The sequence below is a fragment of the Cariama cristata genome, unplaced genomic scaffold (assembly GCF_000690535.1).
Source record: "Cariama cristata isolate BGI_N322 unplaced genomic scaffold, ASM69053v1 scaffold327, whole genome shotgun sequence".
Taxonomy (NCBI): Eukaryota; Metazoa; Chordata; class Aves; order Cariamiformes; family Cariamidae; genus Cariama; species Cariama cristata.
The window spans coordinates 47,941-69,132 of NW_009625916.1; the positions used below are offsets into that span (position 1 = coordinate 47,941).

Consider the following 21,192-nt stretch of genomic DNA (forward strand, 5'->3'; position numbering starts at 1 on the left):
GCCCTATCCATGCCTGTGTCCCCATGCATACAGGGGTATTTTGACTCTGGTTCCTCTTGTAGGGCACCTCAGGAGTTACTATGAAAAGGACTAGACAAGAACTAGGGTTTCCTATCACTTGTTTCAGTGGTTAAGATCTGATCTGATGGTCACTGTAAGCATGGAACATGTTTCCATAGACCTTGACAGGAAAGGTAATGTAGGACCTGGAAACCTCCCCCCTGTGACTGGTAACCGGGTGAACAGGAGGTTCTCCAGGCTCCAGGCTCTGGCGTTTGCAGTTCATTTGGGAGGGGGATAGCATATGCGCCGACCCTGGACAAAACCTCCTTGAGAGAGAGCAAAACGGATGGTAATTCCAGATGCTGGGCTCAGACACACCACTGGTGAACAGCCAGAAAGGTTTAAAAAGAAATGCTGACTAAATGAAGAGAATCGAGCTAGCAGATGTGCTCTTCAAAAGAGCACAGCTCTCTTTTAAATGTCTCCCCCATTGAAATGACATTCTCAAGAGGTTTTTGTCTTTTGCATTTTCTTCAGGATCATCCATGAGGATGGCTTCTCTGGAGAAGACGTGAAGCAGTACAAGCCAGTGGTCTACAGCAACACTATACAGTCACTGGCAGCTATTGTACGTGCCATGGATACCCTGGGCATCGAATACGGTGATAAGGAACGACGGGTAAGTTAAAATCACCACTGCTTGGGTACGGAGAGATGAACACCTGGAGCCTCCAGAGCACAAACAGGAGGCATTTGCACAATCTGAATACCTTGGAGGGAAAAGGAGGGAGGGGGGAAGATTTACATCGTTGTATGGCTATTGCACATGCTGTTTGTGCAACAGACAGAGGCATAGCCACAACTGCATCTGACATGCCATTTGTACACCTGTGCTAGGAAGTGTAGCCCTGGGGACCTCGGTGTCACAACAGCCACAATCTCTCATGCCCTGGCACTAGCCAGGCCAGTACAAAAAAAATCTATTATCTAGGGACAGCCTAGACAGAGGTACTGACAGACTTGGGGAAACAGTGAGAACGTGTGTCCTGTATACTGTGCGTATGCTGGGTACACAGGCTGCAAGGAGAAATGTCTCAGGGAGAAGTCTTGCTGCTCTTCAAATCCCTTCCACCAGCCTGCTCGTATAGGAAAGTTTTTAGGCTTAACTTGACTTTTGCAGGGGCTTGCCTGGCTTTCGCTCACACATCCGGCATTCAAGTGTACCCAAACAGCAATTTCGCTTGCTAACAAAGATACATTACTTCAGTGAGGTTCCTATGGACAGGGTCTTAAGCAGCAGTGTTAGTTTCTGTCTTATCAGAGTAACTATGTGATGTCTGGCAGCCTTCTCATGCCACACACCTAGGCCAGCCTGACCTTTTGCAGTTGCTACTCTGTTGTTACTTTAACCAGCTCCCTATTTTTAAACAGTGGCTCCTCTGTGAGGTGCCCTTGCCAGCCTCTGCCTTTCCTTTTTGCATTTCTGGCTCAGACCAAGCCCACACAGAGAAACTCAAAGCCCTAGAGAAGTCAAGACCACCTTTTTTGCATGCTGCCATCCCAGAGAAAGTAAAATAATTGGAACAAAATAAATAAATTGGAAGAAAATAAAATGGAAATGGAAATGGAAAATAAAATAATTTCAGATTAAAGACCTGGTAAAGGCAAAGTCCTAAATGCCACTGAGTTTGCTATGACTATTTTTAGGTAGCTATCAAACGACAGATGTACAACATACCCCAGACTCCTTATCTGAGGGTTGATAATAAAAGCATTCACTAGAAAGGATGCCAAAATCCTGCTGTGGTGTTACTGTGTGAAAAGGTACCTTATTTCTCCCTATCATCGCAAAGGGGTATTTTGATGTCTTTCCATCTAGGGATTTTTCCCACAGGAACTCTCAATCCTGGAGACATTTCCATCCCAAACATAGAGATGATACCATAATGGAGTTCTTGTGAGCTTGCCGAGAACTAATGCTGATGGCTTTCGAACTGAATACATTAATCTGTTGATTACTCGGTGACTCAGCTCTCAGCAAGGCAACGTATCTTGTCTCAGCTAAAAACCTATGCCCAGGAAAACAGAAACAAATCATTCTCCATGTCTGATAAATAGTCTGTGGCAGACAGCTTTAAAATGTAAAATCTCTTTTCTTTTTTTTTATTGCCTGAAGTCCTAATTTGAGGAGGGAAACTCAGCACTGCTTTAGTGCCAGGCCTGGTAGAGTACGGGGTGTGGAGAGGCAGAGCTGTTATCAGGACTGCCAGGAGTCCTGATGAGAGATGGAGTACTGAGCTGCACAAAATGTCACGTCCATTCATATTCCTGTGGAAAAGATGCCGAATGTTCCTAGGATCATACGATAACTCGGGCTGGAAAGGAGCTCAGGAGGTGTCTAGCCCAACCTCCTGCTAAAGCAAGGTCAGCTCTGAGATCAAACCAAGTTGCACAGGGCTTCCTCCAGTTGGGTCCAAAATCCTCCAAGGTTGGAGACTGCACAGCCTCTTTGGGCAACCAGGCCCACTGCTTTACCGTCCTCATGATGAAAAGGTGTCTCCTTATGTCTAGTGTGAACTACTTCTTTCAATTGATGCTTTATGGCAGTAGGGATCCTGGGTTGTGCCTTGCAAAGTAAAAAACAAGTTAGATTAAGCTCTCCCCAACCTCGTTTCCCCTAAGGTATGTAGTTCTGGAGGAATTACTCCTTGTCTTACAGCAGTGTCATGCTGACTGTGTACAGGCAAACCTGCAACAAACCGCTATAAACCAACCAACAGTCTGGGAGGGCTGCTTCAGAGTGTCTTCTCCCTTTGCAGAAGGGAGAAGTATTCCTTCATCCAGCAACAGACAAAGGAAATGAAAAGAAATCAAGACGAAATAAATCAAGTCTCTCAGGCCGTGGTCTTTCACTTGCTCCTTTCTCTTAGTCAACCTCCACAAAAAGTTACTGGTTATTAGTATGAAATAGTATTTATTTTAATCTTACAAAGAAGCGCATGGTTTCTGCTACCCTGCTTTTGTTATTAATGCACAGCTGCTATAAAGAGAGGCCATTAAACAGGCGATTTGTTGAGTATTATGCTACATGGTTCATCCCTTTTCAAGCAAAGCTTTTCTATTTTAAAAGTCATTTGCATCTTTTAGTGGGGGATTTTCCCCTACTCATCACTTAAGCCCCCAAGAGAAGAGAGCTGGGGAGGGGGGGCCAGGGCTGCGGCTGCTCGAGCCTGATTCAGCAGCAGGGAAGGGAGGGGGCATGGGCCCAGGACAGGTTTTCCCCAGGGACTGCTTGGCTATTACAGCTTCCCCCACCCCGACTTCATGGAAGATGCATCTGCCCCTGTATCCCTTCCAAATGGCACCCTGACAATGTTCAGGGTGAAAAAAACCCTCCTCTATTTAATAAATGCGAATGAGATGATTTGTGCTTTTGTTATTGAGGTAAAATAACCGAATCCTCTCTCACTCTTCTCATTTTTCTCATGCCCTTAATTATACCTCCAGTATTTAGTCTAATAGAAGCAAAAGACTGGGAGAAGAGTCCAGACTAAACCCCTCAGCTCTTGTCAGTCAAAGTGAGATCAATGTAGGAAATACGAGATAAAAAGACAAATCATGAAAAACAGATGCTCTAGGTCTCGCTGACCCTCTCTCCTGATAAGGACCTGTCCCCAGGTTAAGAACAAAACAGTCTGCGTGTAGGATTTCACTTTTAGATGTGCTCCATGTTCAGGGGAGTGAGCTGTCTTGCAGCTGTGCCTGGCTCACGAAAGGTTCAGGGCCTGCGGGCAGCACCTAGGTCCTTGTTTCGTGTCCTTCAGCGCAGGGAGGTAGGAGCACGTCCTGCCAGCTCATGGCACATTATTGCCACCCACAACCCAGAAGGTCAGTCTGAAACTCCAGAAAAGCTGTGCAAGTGCAAAGTCACAAATCCTGTACATGTTGCAAGAGGGCAGGAGCAAAAGGAGCAGTCAGTGAGGAGACAGGAGCTGCCTGCGGGAGGAGCGGCATCCGTGGGTGTTCCTCATCTCTCCAGGGCCATCACTGCTCTAGGTCTGGATCCCTGACTAGCCAGGAGCAAGGGGTTACGCGAAGGAAGAAGGGCAGAGGTTTGGTCTCACCTCTGCTACTCAAGACCTTCCAGCTGGCCCGTAGGGCACTACTCAATCCTTACCTTTACAGTCAGATTAACAGGCAGGAAGGAGTCAGGCGTAACGTGTAGCGTCTGGATGAAACAGTTCTCTAAAGTGCAAATGTATTAATAAAGCAAGCTCCTCACTGATTCCCTTTCAGTGTACCCAGGCAGAGCAAACGGGAAATGGAGATTTAAAGCCAGGAATCTGGAAGTCAGCACAAGTGTTTGGATCTGATCAAGCAGGAAGGGCAGGGAAGTGCTGGATTTTCATCTCTTCATTTGCAGACCCAGTTCTGAAGCCTGGCTTCAGAAATCCCAACCAGAAGCAGTGTAAAGTTTTTTCCTCAGCGGGTCAATGCTGACCTCAGAAGCTGCTTGGAAATGCAGCATCTACAATCCCACTCGGGCGAAATGCCGGAGCTGCAGCCAGGCTGGGAGGTCTGAGGGTGGCTGCAGCTTGGAGTGGTCCCAGGCTGCAGTTAGCCTGCCCAGGCAAGCATGCTGCCTCATGCGGGCAGGTATGAAAACAGCTGTAGAACGTGTTCATATTAGCACAAACTAGACAGAAACAGGCTGAAATTGTTCAGAAATTACTCAACAGAGAATCCTAATTATCAGTTGCATGGCTCAGATACCAGTATCTGAGGTGACAGGGTCACAGGTCCAGCACTGGGGTTCCAGGGGTGGCAGGCAGTGACCTTCAAATTGAACTTTTTTCCCAGTGGGCCTCTGGAAATGTCTCTGCTTCAACTATGACAGGGAAAACGAAACAGCTGCTAAAGGGTTAAATTTTTTTGATGGGGAATTTATTTTCTTTCAGGCTTTGTAGCAAAATGTGTCTGTGGTGACCTTATGCTGTATACAGTGTGTAACTCTAGAAGGATGAGCTGAAGAAAGGCATACCTGGGACATTTTAAAATACTGGCTAATAATATTCAAAAAAATCTAGTTAGTGTAATTGAACAGCCCATCCATGGTGGCTGGCAAAGGGAGCCATGTGCACTGGAGCTGTGTCTAACCTGGTTCCGAACCTGGTGCCTCCAGCCCCATCCCCTCTGCGTGTCTCCAAGGCGATTTTAGGAGCTGCCCTCTTCTTCTCGCTCCTGCTCAGCAGTGGCAGGAACAGGGACAGAGCCACTGTCACCTGCTGCCTTCCAGTCACTGGAAGGGAGCAGCATGTGGGGGGAGCTCTCTTTTGTAAGCCCTGCTTCTGTGTAACTTGGATTTTTCTACTTGCCAGCTCAAGATATTTGTGGATTTTACTTCGTTTCAGGCAGATATCTGTTTAGACCAGCTGGCTCCTACTGTGTGTCCCTAACCCAAGCTCTCTGAGAAATGTGAAAGATCTGCTAATAACTTTGAGGAGGGCAGTCAAGGTTAATCAAGCACCATCATGCTGGTAGGAAGCCTCTGTTTGCTGACTGGTAGCTAATGGGGTGATCTGGGGGATGGACGCAGGATTCTGGGGTTTCTACAGTGAGGATACGGCCAACCCTTGCTCTTCTGCTGTTGTAAGTGATGGGAACTTCACCTCGGTGAAGAGTAACTTAGGGCTGCTTTGTAGAGGAGCAGGATGGAGTGGGAGAAAAGGGAAAATGGAATAAGGGGGGCATTAGCCACCTCAGTTTTGCCTGGTGTCAGCATTTGGCTGGATGTCCAGCTGCAGTTGAAGTCTGCTTGTTTGCTGCATGCAATAGCTACGGCATGCGTATAACCATTCGTGCCGTACTGGCTCTGCTGGGTTCATCACTGGAACAGCGCCGGACAAATATTTCAGCCTGCCCTTCGCTAAGGTGTAAAGATCTGTCACTCTTTTCAAAGTCATCTTTCTTGTGCACCTCCCTCTTCGTCCCTCTACAGGGTACATTTCAGTTACCATCATTCAGGTTTTTGAGCGGTGGGGACAAATAAAAGGCAGGGAATTTCTTGAGAGGTGGGGAACATAAAACAGAAAGGAAAGCACTTGTTATTTTCACAGCCTGCCTGGTTGCCGGGGAGATGGTTGGCTCATTCAAGAAAGGCTTGTTGTTGCTGGCTGAGATAGCCAATGTATTGGGAATCACTGCTGCAAAATGAGGGTGCGGGACAAAGAGGGACACGGCAAAGAACACGGGAAAGCCCAGAGTAAGCTCTGCCTGCGTGGTCATGGTGAATGTCCCACAAGCCCTGCTGCACCAGTTCTGGAGTCTCTGTAACCAAAAGCTGTGCCTTCCACATCCCACAAATGTGTTTTCCTCCTTTAGAAATCCCTTGGGGCCCTGAAAATACAAAATCTTTCTCTAATAAACAATCACAGTAAAGTAACAGCAGAACATGAAGACAGTTTATGGTAGCCCTTTGCACCAACTAAAAGAGTCTGAAACAGTCTACTTCCATGCCTTTGCTCTGCCTCTTAGGGAGAGTCAAACTCACTCATCATCAGGAGAAATCCCAGCCAAGTCGGCTGAGACCCACGGCCAGACCCGCAGCTGCAACAGCACAGCTTGGCTCTGCGCTCCTGCAAAGCTAAAGTCCTGGTCATCAAGTCAATAACGTATCATGATCTTCATACAGCAAAAAAGATCACCCGAGAACCGGTGTCTGGTTCACTGTAGTCATGCTACTAATAAAGATAACATTTAGAAGGGAGACAAAATAAGCTTGTGTCATGGCTATAAACACATCATGGCTTGCTCTCGCAGACAGAATTCGGCCTCGAGGAGCCATCCAATTAAATAAACAGGTTGTAGGGTTGGAGGTTGCCAGGTCTTCATGTAGTTTTACTTAGGCTAAGTTCATCAATCCGTCCTCCTTTCCAACCTAGAGTAATTACAATAGAAAACTAGCAATTTATTTAGGGCTAAAATGTGATCTTAGCTCTGCCACCACACAGATTACAGGTATTTATAGGGCAGCAGTAGTGATGATAAACAAGTCAGAATCCCATTCTTCTGCAAAAGTGTCACAGTGCTTGTGAGCAGGAAGAAATCCTGAGTTTGTGAGGGAGGGAGATGATACCGGCTCTGGGGGAAATTGGGGGAATGGGGACTCAAATAAAAATAGCCTAGAAAATGTAAGAGCAGTGGAAACAGCTGGGTGCTCTAGGTAAACGACTGAATTGCACGGACACCGCTGCACCCCAAGGCAGTATCAGCTAACCTTTCTTCCAGCAGAAGACTATCAATCACTGACAGAGCTCTAAAAACCCAGACTTCCACCAGGGTGGCCCAGTGTACCCAGTTTTAGTTAAAATTCCTAAAGAATGAAAAAAGGTCGTGTGAAATGGAGCCGAAAGGAGGCAGGGGAGAGTGGGCGGCAGTTGCATAGCAAGTTGGAAATGCGTGTCGTGGGGAAGGCTGCTCTCTGGAAGGTGCCACCTTGCTGAGTGGCTGATGTGCCAGCGTGATGTTTTTCATGGTGGTCCTGCTTCAGGATGATATCTCTGGTGTTGGCATGGCAACGCATTAATCCTCACTCAAAAGTAAACATCGGGTCTGCTTTTTGGGTTCTCCCGGATGCGGTGGGCTGGTGGTGAATGGGCAGCGGTCAGGAGACGGGGTGGGATGGAAGTTCACCTGGTCTCCCAGTCCCTCTGCGCAGTCAGAAGCCTGTTCCTGCGGAACACATTTCTAGGGAAAAAAAATATTTTGCTGCACTTCAGCATCATTTCTTAAGTGAGCCAGATGAGAATAAGTGATGCAATCACACCTTAAAATGCCACTCAGATCTGTTTCTTTGGTGAGCACTTGGCATCAGCCAGGCGCTGTAGGTTGGTGACACTTGCCATCCAAGCCACCTTCCCAGTTCTGAGATCAGCTTTATACCTAACCATCCTATAAAACCAATGACCAGAAGAGATGCCATCAATTAAAATTAACCTTTTAATTTTCTTTTGAAGAAAAACAGAGGCGGGAAAGAGATATCTCAGGGGATCAGTCATTGATAAGAGAGAGACCACAGTCATCTTGCCCCAGCTCCAAGATCCAGATTGAATCTAATCACATCTTTCACTACCTAAAGAGGGCTTTAAAGAAAATGGTGCCTGAGTCTTCCCAGAGAGCCACAGTGAGAGGACAAGGCAGTGGTCACTGGTGCCAGGAAAGGGAATTCCAGTTGGAGAGGGGCTCAGGCTCGTAGCACTTTCCCTCTTCTTTCTATGCTGTCAGGAGAGATCAGGACAACCCGCTCTTGAAGGGCCACCCAGCCCTTTGGGCATTAGAAGTGTGGAGGGATAAGAGATCTGAGGGTGTTTGTGTATGGCAGGATCAGTGAAAATAGGAAATACCCAAAAGGTGATTTTTAAATTACGAGTATTGCCTTCCTCTTCAGCTAGTGGCCAGGAGAAAAGCTTGTCAGATGAATTCTCCTGGCATTGTATGCTCCCTGGCTGGTGGAAAGCACAACGTCTTCAGGTGCAAATCCATCTTTAGAGCTGCTTTTTTTTTCTAGTGCTTCTGCTTTCAGCTGCCATTTCAGGCTTGATTTCTGAGTAATGAACAACACTAGTCCTCCAAAGGATTCTTGAAAACGATCCCCACCTCCCCCAAAACTGACCAACATCCCTGTTCACCTGTGAAAATGCAGACCCCGTGCTGCAGGGAGGTTAGTCTGCCCTGCTCCTTGCAAGCTCTCTCTTTTTACTCAGAGAGGGATGTATTTTTCCTCCATGAGCTTTATGTGTTTGATACTGATTTTTTGGATGATATAGGGAGTATTTTTAGTTTGAAAAGAAGAAAAAAAAGCCCAACCCTGTTCCCTTGGAAGAAGGGCTGCCTGCCTTCCCCTGTGAGATTTGTTATTCAAATGCACCCGCAGTTAGGGATGCTAGGGAGGTGGTGTGACAGGGAAGCACTCGGCACACAGGGGAGAGCGAAGCAGTGACGGGACTCTGACATTAGTGGTGAATTAATGACAGGTGGGGTGCTGCGGTCCATTCCCACAAGATACTGGTGGAAGATGGCTTCTCTGGGAGCCTCTGGAAAGCACCACAGCAGGACAACACAGCAGACGAGGTGTTCAAAAATGTTTGGCAGAAGAGCACAGCTGGGGCAGAGCCTCAAGCAGGTGAAAACCTCCTTGCTGCCCCCAAAGGGGCTTCCTGGATCCAGGGTGGGATGCAGGTCAGGTGAGGGCCGGCTCCACACCACCATCCACTCCTTCCCTGAGAACGGCACAGCCTGGCCAAGGTGGATTTCAGCCCATCTGATGGGGCTCAGCGCAGCCGCTTCCTGCAGAGCAGACAGCAGTGGCCTTGCCCTGGGTAGCATCTGTGAACACAGTCAGATACTGTTTGTCCTTCTCTAGAGCCTTTCTGTCCATGAAGAGATTGAAGGACCTGTAAGCCAGAACAAAAAATACGTCTAGTTATTTGATGTACTGCACAACTGAGGCACTAAGGTTGAACATATACCATGGTAGAGGCTTCAAAGATGCTAATACATGTTTCTGACTGTATGGGTGATTGGACACTCGCTAAAATCCTTCCAGAAAGTCACCACTGTGTTTGAGACTGAAGTCCAGGTTGCATCTGGCCGCAGCCTGGTGCAGGCAGGGTGCTGTCTTCAGGTATGACTGCAAGTCAGCTCTCTCAATTGCAAATAACTACAAACTACTCAGCACATTTCAAATACATGTCAGTTATTAAGTGGATTTATTTCCGTATCTTCTGGGAAGTGTTGGGAAGCGCTGCTGAGTCACACTGCTTACTCACCAGTTTTAGGAGTGCCATTTAAAATATTTGTTTTCTGAATGCCTTCTAAGATGTTCCTATTATTTTACATCTCCAGATATAAAATGAAAACATTTATACAGGGCATCCCTGGCCTTAAACAGATCTCTGGTGCTTAACTCACAAAAAGGCATAAAACAAATGTCTTCGGAAGGGAACTCTCCCTTGACTTTGTCGTTCGATGTTTATTCAGGGATTGTGATGAGGGATAGCAGAGTCTTTGCTCTGAAACAGCAAGAGCACAGGCAGGCTGGACTTGGGACGGCTTGGGAGAGAGGAAGGAGAGCCGAGGCAGCTGCCTTGCTGTGCCCGGGCACGTAGGAGAGGAGGGATGGGGAACATGGTCCTTGCTTACAGTAGGTGCTATAAACGTAGGACACAATATTCTCCTGCAGTGGTCTGCTCTGGCCACAGACCCCAAAGTAATTCAGCCCCTGGAGGGATATGACATCAGGTGCCCTTGCAAAAGATCAAAAAAAAAGGTGCTCGGCTGCCTCGGGCTCTGCGCAGAGCAGGTTTTGTTGTTAGCTCCGGCGGGGAGGTGTGCGGAGGCCTTGATGACAGCCCAGTCCCTTCGCGTGCTGAAATTAGCCCAGACAGGGGAAGAGACCAGAGCAGAGGAGCCATTTTGTGGCCTGTGGCTGTGAAGTCCCATCCTTCCAAAAGCGGAATTTTGCTGAGCTGGTGAGGCAAGGAGAGAGAGACTCCCGAGCAGGTTTTGTTGTTAGCTCCGGCGGGGAGGTGTGCGGAGGCCTTGATGACAGCCCAGTCCCTTCGCGTGCTGAAATTAGCCCAGACAGGGGAAGAGACCAGAGCAGAGGAGCCATTTTGTGGCCTGTGGCTGTGAAGTCCCATCCTTCCAAAAGCGGAATTTTGCTGAGCTGGTGAGGCAAGGAGAGAGAGACTCCCAGCCGGTACACTGCCCTTGAGGAAACTAAAATGTGCCGATGCTGTGCCCAAGCCCCGCACCACCCTGCTCCTCCAAAGGGGAAACCCAGCCTTCCAAAGCGAGAGTCTGCTCCTCGTAGCCGTGGTAAGTCAGCCGGGAAGGGAGCTGTTGCAGCCACCATGGGGACGGCTGCCTTCCCCCAAGCAGGGGCACAGCAGGATGGCAATACCTTGAACATGTCTCTTGTACTGCATCAATCATGGGGGTGGCAGAAGGTCTGCCACACATGAAGACTTTATTACCTGAATACAGGTTTTACTGAGGCTTTTAATCAGTATTGTTTACTTTGGTAATAATTAATTAAAGATACCACATGGGAACTCATTTAACATCTAGCCATGCAGCAGGGACCAGCCTCATCCAGGGCAGGAGGAGCCCGAAGATGCCATTCACCCAGGTCAGGACTCCTGTGGTGAGAGACCAGGCAGGAGTTCCTGGCGTTTCATTCAAAGGAAGGAAAGAATCAACCTCCAGATGAAGATTAGAAACAACAAAGCCTCAGGAGCCGCTGTAAAACAGTATCATTTTGCACCACGGCAATGTTTAGCATTGTGGTCAAAGACAGAGAGAGAAAATGTGCAGGAAAAAAGCACAGGACAGGTGAAGCAGCCTGTGTCTGGTTTAGGGTTTTTGATAGATGGTTGCTGGTGGCCCCAGGGTGCTTCATCCTTCCTCAGTAGAGACCTACATCCATAGCACGTCTCCCTGGAATCACTCCAGGCAGCACAGCGCATCCCTCCTGAGTGTCAAAACCCACTCAGGAGTCAAAGAAAATCTCACCCACAGGCTTTGAACAAATTTCCTCCTTTCTGCTGTGCTCTTCATTTTCCAGGGCTGTAGGAGTTTCTGGTTTGCAGCATATTACATCTGTGTTGATGGCGTGACTGTTGCTAGATACTTTTCCCTTGATAAGAAATAATTCCCCTACGTTGGCTAGTTATAATTAAGTCCTCATTTTCCTATAGATTGGTTTAAGACTAGATTAACTCCATTGATTAGAGGGGAGTTACTCTTATTTACACTGAGATCATGGGAATGGAGAATCAAGTGACACATAGGAACAGTCCCATAGTAACATGCTCCTGTTAGCTATATGGTTGTCATCCGCTTGTGAACCCATCTTTTTGCACTTTGAAACTATCCCTGAGCAGATGTTTGTTCCTTTTTTGGAAGGGGGTTTACTAATCAATCTTACCTGCTGGATATTCATTAAAGATGTTCAGTCAGGTATCTAGGCTGTTGGGTGATGTGTTGAAGACAACCAGTTACTTTTTAGTTAGGCTGACAGCAAAACAGGAACAAGACTGTCCTCCACAGAAATTGCTTCCAATCTGAAGAGGTTTTGCAAGTAGGGATGGGAGAGCAGTGTATTGCACAGAGGAAACAAGCATCCATTAGTGAAAGAAGATGCAAACAGACTTACAGCTCCAAAATAGCTCTTCACAGGTTTGGGAAGCAGAAAGGGTCCCATCCCATTCCCTCCTACCTGCCGGCAGCTGCTGTGCCCCAGAGGAGGAAGCCTTCTTGCCAAGCCTTCCTCGGGAAGGGCACAGTGGGACCCAGCCGTGCTCGTTCCCCTGGGAGCGCAGCTCAGCCCAGCTCCCACCCGTGCCTGTCCATCCGTGCCATCAAAGCCGAGCAACAGGAGGCAGCAGCAGAGAAGTAGAGAGTGTTTTTTGAGGCCAGGAGAATGGATGGCTTGCCAATTTTATTGAGTTTTTATTTAAAATTACGAGAGCTTTTAGTGGTGGTAGATGATATTGCAGGCAACAGAGGAAAATTTTTCTGAGAAGAAAGCGATCCCAGTAGTAATCATCCAGTGAGTTTGAGTTAGTTCTGTAAAGTTATGAATTAGTTTCTTCCAAGTGAGAACCAGGTCTCATCTCCATTCCTTCCTTCTACATGTCATCGCATTTGTGTACTTTTTTTTTTTCATTTATGCAAGGCAGGTTTGGCAACACAGCCTATCTGGAGGCGCAGTGTGACATTTCTGTGGATGCCAAAAACAGGGCAATTTCAGGCTAGTTTTTCCTCACCAGCACCTTAGCCAAAGGTCTTGAAGCCATTTTTCTTCCGGCTTTTATTCTCCTTCATTACTGTTATTGGTACTATAAGCTTCGGAAAGCTTTTCTCTTGCCAAGTTCCACTGCCATATTTATGAGGCATGCAAAGGTTTCTAACCGGTGATATTTGTGCTGTCCTTGTTCGAGTCCCTTAGTTTCAAACAGACTTTTGTTTTACTACAGCTTCCCTCAATGCGCATTGCAGGCAACCCCTCCCAAGGCGCACAGCTTTTTTGCCAGCGAGTTCAAGTTCTGCTTCTCTTAGCTGTCGTGGCACGCATGTGTCCTCCCGTAATCACTTCCACTGGTGAGATACTTCACCCGGGAAACGGCATGGGGTTAAATCTGCTGTCTGCGGTTGGTCTGTGCCTGCCGCTATTGCAGGCTTCTTTATTTGATTTACTCCAGAGGCAAAAGACGTACCAAGGCTGAAAAGACCATATTCAGCATTACAGTGGATCATGAGCCAAGTTCAGGCTGGTCTTGTGACAAGTGAGTGGGCAAAAATCCTTATTTCCTCAACTTTCTCTCCAAGAACAAAACCTCAGGGAAGGCCATAGGACAATTTGTGGCAGCATGCAAGGCTCTGCAGGGCTGAGCCTTTGGCTCAGCTGCTCTTTACGTTGTTGCAGACTAAGTGACAAGCATCTTCTATTTCTTCTTGACGATCCAAGCAAAAAATTTACATGCACAAAACAATCCCACCCCTAAAGTCTTGAATTGTGTACCAGGAGGAGGAAGCCTATCCCCCAGCATGAGGACTCTGAGCAATTTCAGCATCAAGGCTCTCAGGCCATGAGGTTTCGGAAACCAAGAGAGGCTGGACCCAAACTACACCTCTGCTTATTTCACACTCGTGGGCTCTACGCACAGACATTTTACAGTACTGAATCAGCTTAAAAGCCATCTCTTGGGCTGACACCCCTTTTCTGGCTCCCCTCGTCCCATTCCTGAAAGAATTGTAGGATGCAAAGCCTGGCCCTGCTCAGGCACTTGCCGCACTGGATGTTCCCCAGCAGCCTGCAACCGCAAGCCAGCCACGCCGCTGCATGCAGTCATCTCCGACTGTCCTTCCCTGGACACCCCGGCACTGTAAGGCCAAGGAGCAAGACATGCCCAGCACGTTTCAAACCAGAAGGTACGATCAGCTGATACATTTATTTGGAAAAAGAAGAAAGATGAGGAGGAGAGAGCTGCTAATAGTAATCCACACAGGCAGCAGCTCTGAGCTGCCTTTCCACCACTAATCATTTGTCCCCTAAAATCCTGGGCAGGCGAGACCCCAGTTCTGAGGTCATGCTGCTTGTCAGCATACATTTTCAGCTTCATTTCTCTGGGCTGATCCAAGACCAGAAAGGATGGAGGGAGTGGAGGGGCTATTGCGCCACATCCCTTTCTCCTTTGCCATCGACTTTGCAGAGAATGAGTGGGCAGCAAATAAACAGCGAGGGTTGATGGGAAGGGGAAGCCTGTCACTCTACACTATCATTATCTGACTTGCCTTGAAATCCTCCAAGAGATTGCCAGGAATTAGTTCCAGTGCTAGTGAGTCTTCAGTGACCCTTTAGGAAGAGAACTGAGCTCAGGCACCAAGCCCACCACAAAACACCAGCTTTCTGCGAGTTAAATTCCAGATGTAAACAGATGTTCTCCCCAGCAGCCCTTACAAACCCTATTATACGCATCAGGCAGCACCAGCACACCGTGCGATTATAAGCCCTTTTCCGTAAGAAGCTGTAGCGTATTGCCTGGGATCCAGAAGAATTAGTCCAGCAAGCTCCTCGAGCCAAAAAAATCAGATTTCCCTTCATACTGATTATGCAGTTCCTGATTCAGACCAGGAGTTACTGATCAGATTGCTACACTCCACACCACAAAGGAGGTTTAATAGTGCCAGGACAGTTTCTAGTGAACCAGTTGTCCCTATCCCACCCACAAGCACTGAACTGGGATCTTCTCTTGGCTTTTCTAGCAGAGGGCTGATTGTCCACAGGCTAAAGAGTGAGGTCTCCTCAGGTGGGCAGGGGCGATGCTGACTTTGCTCTATTTCTTCCTCGCTGAACCAGACAGCTCCTCTCTTCTGGGGCAGGAGCTGGGGGAAGTATCGGTGCATCCTTCCAAGGCAAGTGGCAGGATTCGGGTGAGCTTCAGTCAAGCAAATGGCAACCCGAGTCTGGGCACGCCACAGGGAGACACCGACTTAATTTCTGTTTCTTCTCAGTTGTCCTGGAAGGGGGGGCTGCTAATCAAAAGTGCCCATTAATGTTTGAGGTAAAGGTGTTAGCTCTGAGAGATGAAATTTTTCCAAAGCCACAGAGACCCAGCCCTTGACCTCTGTTGTGGGGTACCATACTACTGGGTTTGAACCAGATATCGGGACGTTGTGTGAAAAAATGAGCTAAGCTGCCAGTACCTCGGTGCACACACACAAAATTACAGCTATAAATCCAAGGCACCTGAAGCAGTGCCTAGCACCTAAATCTGAATGCACCTATGCTAAGAGCAGTCAGAAATAAAGCTCTTGATGTGCGGAAGAAAAGGATATCCAATGTCACGTGCAGGACCACCAGCAAAGCTTCTTAGATGGTTGTTTCCAGCTCTTACAGGAAAGAAAGGGGCAGTAGGTTCTAGCTGAATGCTAAATAGGATAGCAAGTAGTGCAGTGATAAAAGTAGTAGCATCTCCGTAGCTGTAAAAGGTTGCTCTAAAGGTCAGATCTGCATATACTCTCCTAGCTCTGTGAACAGCTATTTCTTTCATCCACAAGTTGAGCTTTTGACTAGGACAGGCTGAAATAAGCAGGGCTAAAGCTGTCCCATTCAGTATCGATGGGAATGGCTTGTCTCCAAGAGCAGGCTCTGCCTCTGCAAATACAACACACAGCGTGACAGAGAGCAACCCGAGAGGGCAGATGGCTCACGTGGACCATCCTCACCACCAAGCCTTCATCCCGGGGCTTCAAAGTGCTTCAGTGCCCCTCTGCGGAGAGACAACGATGCCGTTGCGCTCACTGCCAACACACCCTGAGCGTGCGCCTCCTGGTTAGCTCCCCTTCAAAAGCATGGGCAGAAGCCAGAAGCCTTTCGTTCCGTATACACCACCCAAGACTATTTATCTGGAGGTAGGCTTCCTTTCCCACCCTCTTAAGGTGAGATGTCAGCAAAGAAACCCTGGCAATCCTGCCTGTATGTTTTCTGTTTCTCATACCAAGTCAAAGCAGAAGGGCCCCGCGGCCCTGATGGCACAGACAGACAGACTGACAGAGCCACTCTGCACAGAAGGGACAGACGATGCTCTGATGTTTTTGCCACCTGAGTTCCTGGGGGTAACACAACCCTGCTCTTCCCATGCTTTTAGTGATGCCCTTCTGTTGCCATGTCAACAAGGCACTTTAATTGGCGAGTAAGAAATGAAATTAAAAACAAAGAAGTTTATTAAATGTCAGACTAAGTCGGTGTGTCTCACAGAAGCGCCCCCAGGGCACCCAGACGGGAGCGCAGTGACTCTCTGGGCGTTCACTCAGGAGCAGGGCTCCTGCAACGAGCAGTGAGCAGTGCCAGAGGGGAAGGGGACAGTTTCTCTGGGTCTGCACATTGCTGTCCTCTCTGAAGGAGCCATCCTGCCTTCTTCACACATCAGTCCAGGGGGGCTGGAGCCAGCCAGGCTCTGAGACAGCTGTCTCAGCAAAGCCGTTCCTATGTCCACATGTAGGTGGAGGAAGGCAGATATATTTGCAGGCTATGCTAAACCTCAGCAGCCTACACAGTGAGGTCCTGCGGCCACCACCATCTCCATGTGCCCCAGAGGGAAGGTCCTCAAGGAGGTGGTGGAGCCATGCCCGTTACGAACAGAGCATCTGGTCCAGGATCCCTCTGTGTCAGCAACCCTATCTGCTAGACTGATGTAGGATGGGAGGTGATCTCTCAGTGAAAGCAGCTCATCTTCAACCAAAAACTTTAAAAATGTTGTCAATGACCGCTTAGTCTATGCCCAGAAGAAAAAATAAGCTGAAAGACTTAATTCTTGCTTGTGGAACTAGAGAAACTAATCTGTGCTGTCCTGGGAAACAGCCGTCCAGGGTTTGAGGCAGGAAGACCTTAAAGTGCTCTGGTTTCTGGTGAAAGAGCTGATCGTATAATACTCTTTTGCATCCCTAGATTTCAACAAGCAACTTTTTGTTGGTCTATCCAGCTGTCTTATTTCTTATATATTATAAAAAGTATATAATTCCCTGCACCCACCACCATCTCCATGTGCCCCAGAGGGAAGGTCCTCAAGGAGGTGGTGGAGCCATGCCCGTTACGAACAGAGCATCTGGTCCAGGATCCCTCTGTGTCAGCAACCCTATCTGCTAGACTGATGTAGGATGGGAGGTGATCTCTCAGTGAAAGCAGCTCATCTTCAACCAAAGTCCTCAAGGAGGTGGTGGATCCATGCCCATTACAAACAGAGCATCTGGTCCAGGATCCCTCTGCGTCAGCAACCCTGTCTGCTAGACTGATGTAGGTTGGGAGGTGATGTCTCAGTGAAAGCAGCTCATCTTCAACCAAAAACTTTAAAAATGTTGTCAATGACCGCTTAGTCTATGCCCAGAAGAAAAAATAAGCTGAAAGACTTAATTCTTGCTTGTGGAACTAGAGAAACTAATCTGTGCTGTCCTGGGAAACAGCCGTCCAGGGTTTGAGGCAGGAAGACCTTAAAGTGCTCTGGTTTCTGGTGAAAGAGCTGATCGTATAATACTCTTTTGCATCCCTAGATTTCAACAAGCAACTTTTTGTTGGTCTATCCAGCTGTCTTATTTCTTATATATTATAAAAAGTATATAATTCACAGTGCTTCCTAATTAGATGTTGTAACTACAAACCTATTTCACACCACTCTTAATTTGCTTCATCACAGTATTTTAAAGTTTTGTATTAACTATATCATGTGGGGCAAACTCTTTAAGGGTTTGAAGCCAGCCGTTATGCGCTGCTTTGATTTGTACATAAAACTGATGTGAGTTCACATGGCAACATCCCACCATGACGTCTGAAAACCTAGGATTAGAACACCCTGTTAAAGCTCTGTCCAAAGTCAGGAGTCACTTAGTCCAAAGCATGGCAACTCAGAGCAAGCTTGCCAGGCTAGAAGAGATTTTGCAATCCCAGTCACTTCTGACCTTTCTAAAAGGACTGAATTTTCATGAGTCCATATTTGGTAGATCTCCAGGGCAATCTCCATCTAAGTCTGTGGCTGACATTCAAATCTCTAAAAATGGAAATGGGCCTTTGCCACTTGAACTTGAAGATTATTCAATATAGAGGGAAAGATCTTGGGAGTAACTGGGCTAATGTGGTTAAGCAAACACGACTGGATTAGGAAAGGGCAGGATTAGACATTACCCATTAACACACTGGTGTATGCAATAGCAGAAGAGGTGTGGGCTGATTCTGTATGTTATTATAAATGAGTATGTGCATACAACTGCTCACCTCGTTTGTGGGGATCAGATATCCACTTTGACTTATCAACAGACTCCTTAGTAGGTGTGAACACCAAAGATTTGTTACATGCACTGGTAAAATTAGCTGTAGAAACTTTCCCCATACATGTTTTAACCTTGGACCTCTGATATGCTGTTTGAAAGTGTTTATTTTTTTAAAAAAAACAACAAGCAAAAAGCAAACACATTTCCCTGGTATTCATAGAGTGAAAAAACACAGCAAGACTGTAGAGTCTCTGTGATATTTTCAGGGAGCTGTTTTCAGCTATCTGTTTAGCTTAAGAGCTCCAATTTGGGAGAAACAACAGTTTCTAAAAGTGCTCTGTATCTGCCTTTGCCTCCACCTCTATCTTAAAGACCAAAACCTTTGAAATCCTGCAGATGTATGTTAACACAGATTTGGTCTTATCAAGCTTCTACATTAAAGAGAGAAGCAGCCCTAGGTTAGGGCCTTCCTTAGCTGAGCTGTTGGAAGAAACCAGTGAGAAGTTGCCAGGGGATCATCTCTCCCTCTCCCCACTCTTCTCCCAGATCTCCCTGCTCCAGCCACGCCAGGCATGAGCATCCCCATGCGGAGGGCAGATCCTCAGCCTGTGCACATCCAGCTCCGTTGAAGTCAATCTGGCCCCAAGGCTTGTTTTGCTATTCTGCAACAGAACAAACAGAGCAACATTTCATAACGTCCTAATGAGGCACATTGAAGAATGCCCAGGAGTCAGAGACAATATCAGTGTTCCTTGGCACGCAGAGAAAATCAAAGGCATTTGTTTGTTATCTGAAATGTCGATCTCTGTTCCTTTCAGTGATGAGTAGACATTTTTATAGCGCAGGTTCCTGGAAAGACGCAGATGTCACTGTTAGTGCATTCTAAGGGCTTTGTTTATTTTCAGATGTACCTATAAAAACTGAGACTGAAGTAAGGAAATATTCAAAGCCATTATGGAGTTATTAAGTTTTAAGTAGCGCTTTGCACTCTGTATGGCCCCAAAAGACCTAACTCTTGTGGATCCATTCTTCTCCCCATTGAATGGAAATTGTATCATTGACTTGAGAAAGCCCTAGTAAGAGAGGAGTCTTTGCCCACTAAATTGCCCAGGCTGGAGCCCAGCAGCACCTGAGTAGAGATCAAATTGAAAAGACACCAACTACTTCTGGCCAGGACATTGAGGGAATGCCATCTATCCTGTAAGAGTGAGTGTTTGGGAGCAACTGGTCTCGATCTCTGCTTGATACGTCAGAATTAAAACCAGTGCCATGCAGAGACATCACTACAGCCATGCACATCCCACTGCATTACAGTACGACACAGCTCACGAGCGTGGGATCTGCCAGCATCCGAGTATCAGCCCTTCCCGGGTGCCCTCAGGGTCCGAGTCCGACAGCGGACGCCAGCTTTCTGAGGACTAGAATCACCCTCTTGACTGAAGAAAAGCCACAGGTTCCTCTGCATCACGACAACTGCTGAAGTCTCACCTGCCATCGTGATGGTGCCTTTAGAGAACATACTGTTCATTCTGTCAAACTTGCTGCTTTTTTTAAAGTTTTGACACTTGTTAAACATCTTCCACTCCTCTAGCCTTGGTAATCAGAAGACATATCCCAAAGGTAAAAATATCAGTATCAAAATACCTTTGGAGTCTCGCTCAGGCTCATGCTGGGCCAGGGTCTAGGACTACTATTGGATGCATTTGCTGGCAGGAGCTGACAGCAGGTGACCTCAGATGAGCCACTTCAGGTTTGGACTCAGAAAACTCTTGAGATCTGCCCCTCAAGAAAGTGGCAGAGACGGACTGGGCTCCATCTCCTCGCCCACACTGGCAAAGGGTTATTTGCCAGCCTGGTGTAGCTGCAGTTCCAGGTGATAATGGGAGAGTTTGCTGCCATGCGAGTCTCAGAGATGTCCTGCAGGATGTGCACAGCCAGGTATGCTGATCAGAGGGAAGAGTCGAAGCCCAGGGAAAGTGAGCTGAGGTGACCTGTTCTTCAAAACGACTAAAAATGTCCTCTTTAAACCCCTGAACAATAAAGGCTGCTGTATTATTAAGAAGCCAGGCAATTGCAAGGTATTATCCCCTTAAAGGAAGCACATCTCCTGAAAAAAGTGTTTCCTGAGGAAGCAATACTGTTCTGCCAAGCTTGACCTTGACAGAGATTTTTCCTTTCTCAGTTGGATCTGGGAAGCAAGGATGTTAATAAACTCACTGCTGAGCAATTTAATGTTATTATGTACACTCTGCTCACTCTGGAAGCCAAATTAAGCATAAGAGAACAAGGAATATTTGCTTATTTATTAATGTTTTTTCTGAATGTCGCTATTTAAAAAACCTAGCAGATGAAATAGCCCCCCACCCCTCACACACACCCCCCCACCAAAGCCAAAATTATCTCAACTAGGTCAAATATGTTCACTGTGGTTCCTCCAATGAAAAAGCTATCGTCCGCCAGGATTGTGATCATCCATCCATCCATCCATCCATCAGGACTGTATGAGCCATCCAGCTTGTAAAAACGAACACTCTTCTGTTAGTTTTGAGGACACACAGGCTGTTCCACAAGATCAGCTCATGCCCACTATTTCAGAATGCCTCTGCAAGAGATTGAAAAAAGGAGAAGAGTGGTTAAAAAAAGCAATTCAGACATTAACAATGTCATGGCAACAGCAAATTAGAGCCTCAAAAGCAGAGCTCAGCTCAGTAAAGGTTTAGGGAGTCACTGCACTGCAGGACTGAATAAAATATTCAGCATATAATAGAGGTCCCCAAATGTGTTTTGTATTTGTGATAATGACGCCAAGCTGACTGCTATTTATGTATCTTTTTGCCTAAGCGTGGATTTTTTTTCACTGCA

The 21,192-nt window shown here is 47.1% G+C and overlaps 1 protein-coding gene across 1 annotated transcript in view; it reads left to right on the forward strand.

The window, feature by feature from the left end:
- Window positions 1-540: 540 nt before the first annotated feature.
- The window catches only part of GNAO1 (guanine nucleotide binding protein (G protein), alpha activating activity polypeptide O), a gene marked incomplete at its 5' end in the record, with an annotated part of 84,169 nt that continues 63,517 nt past the window's right edge, over window positions 541-21,192 (forward strand). The window contains one exon of the mRNA XM_009703787.1: window positions 541-682. Within this exon, the coding sequence (XP_009702089.1) occupies window positions 541-682 (142 nt within the window). The remainder of the gene's footprint in view (window positions 683-21,192) is intronic.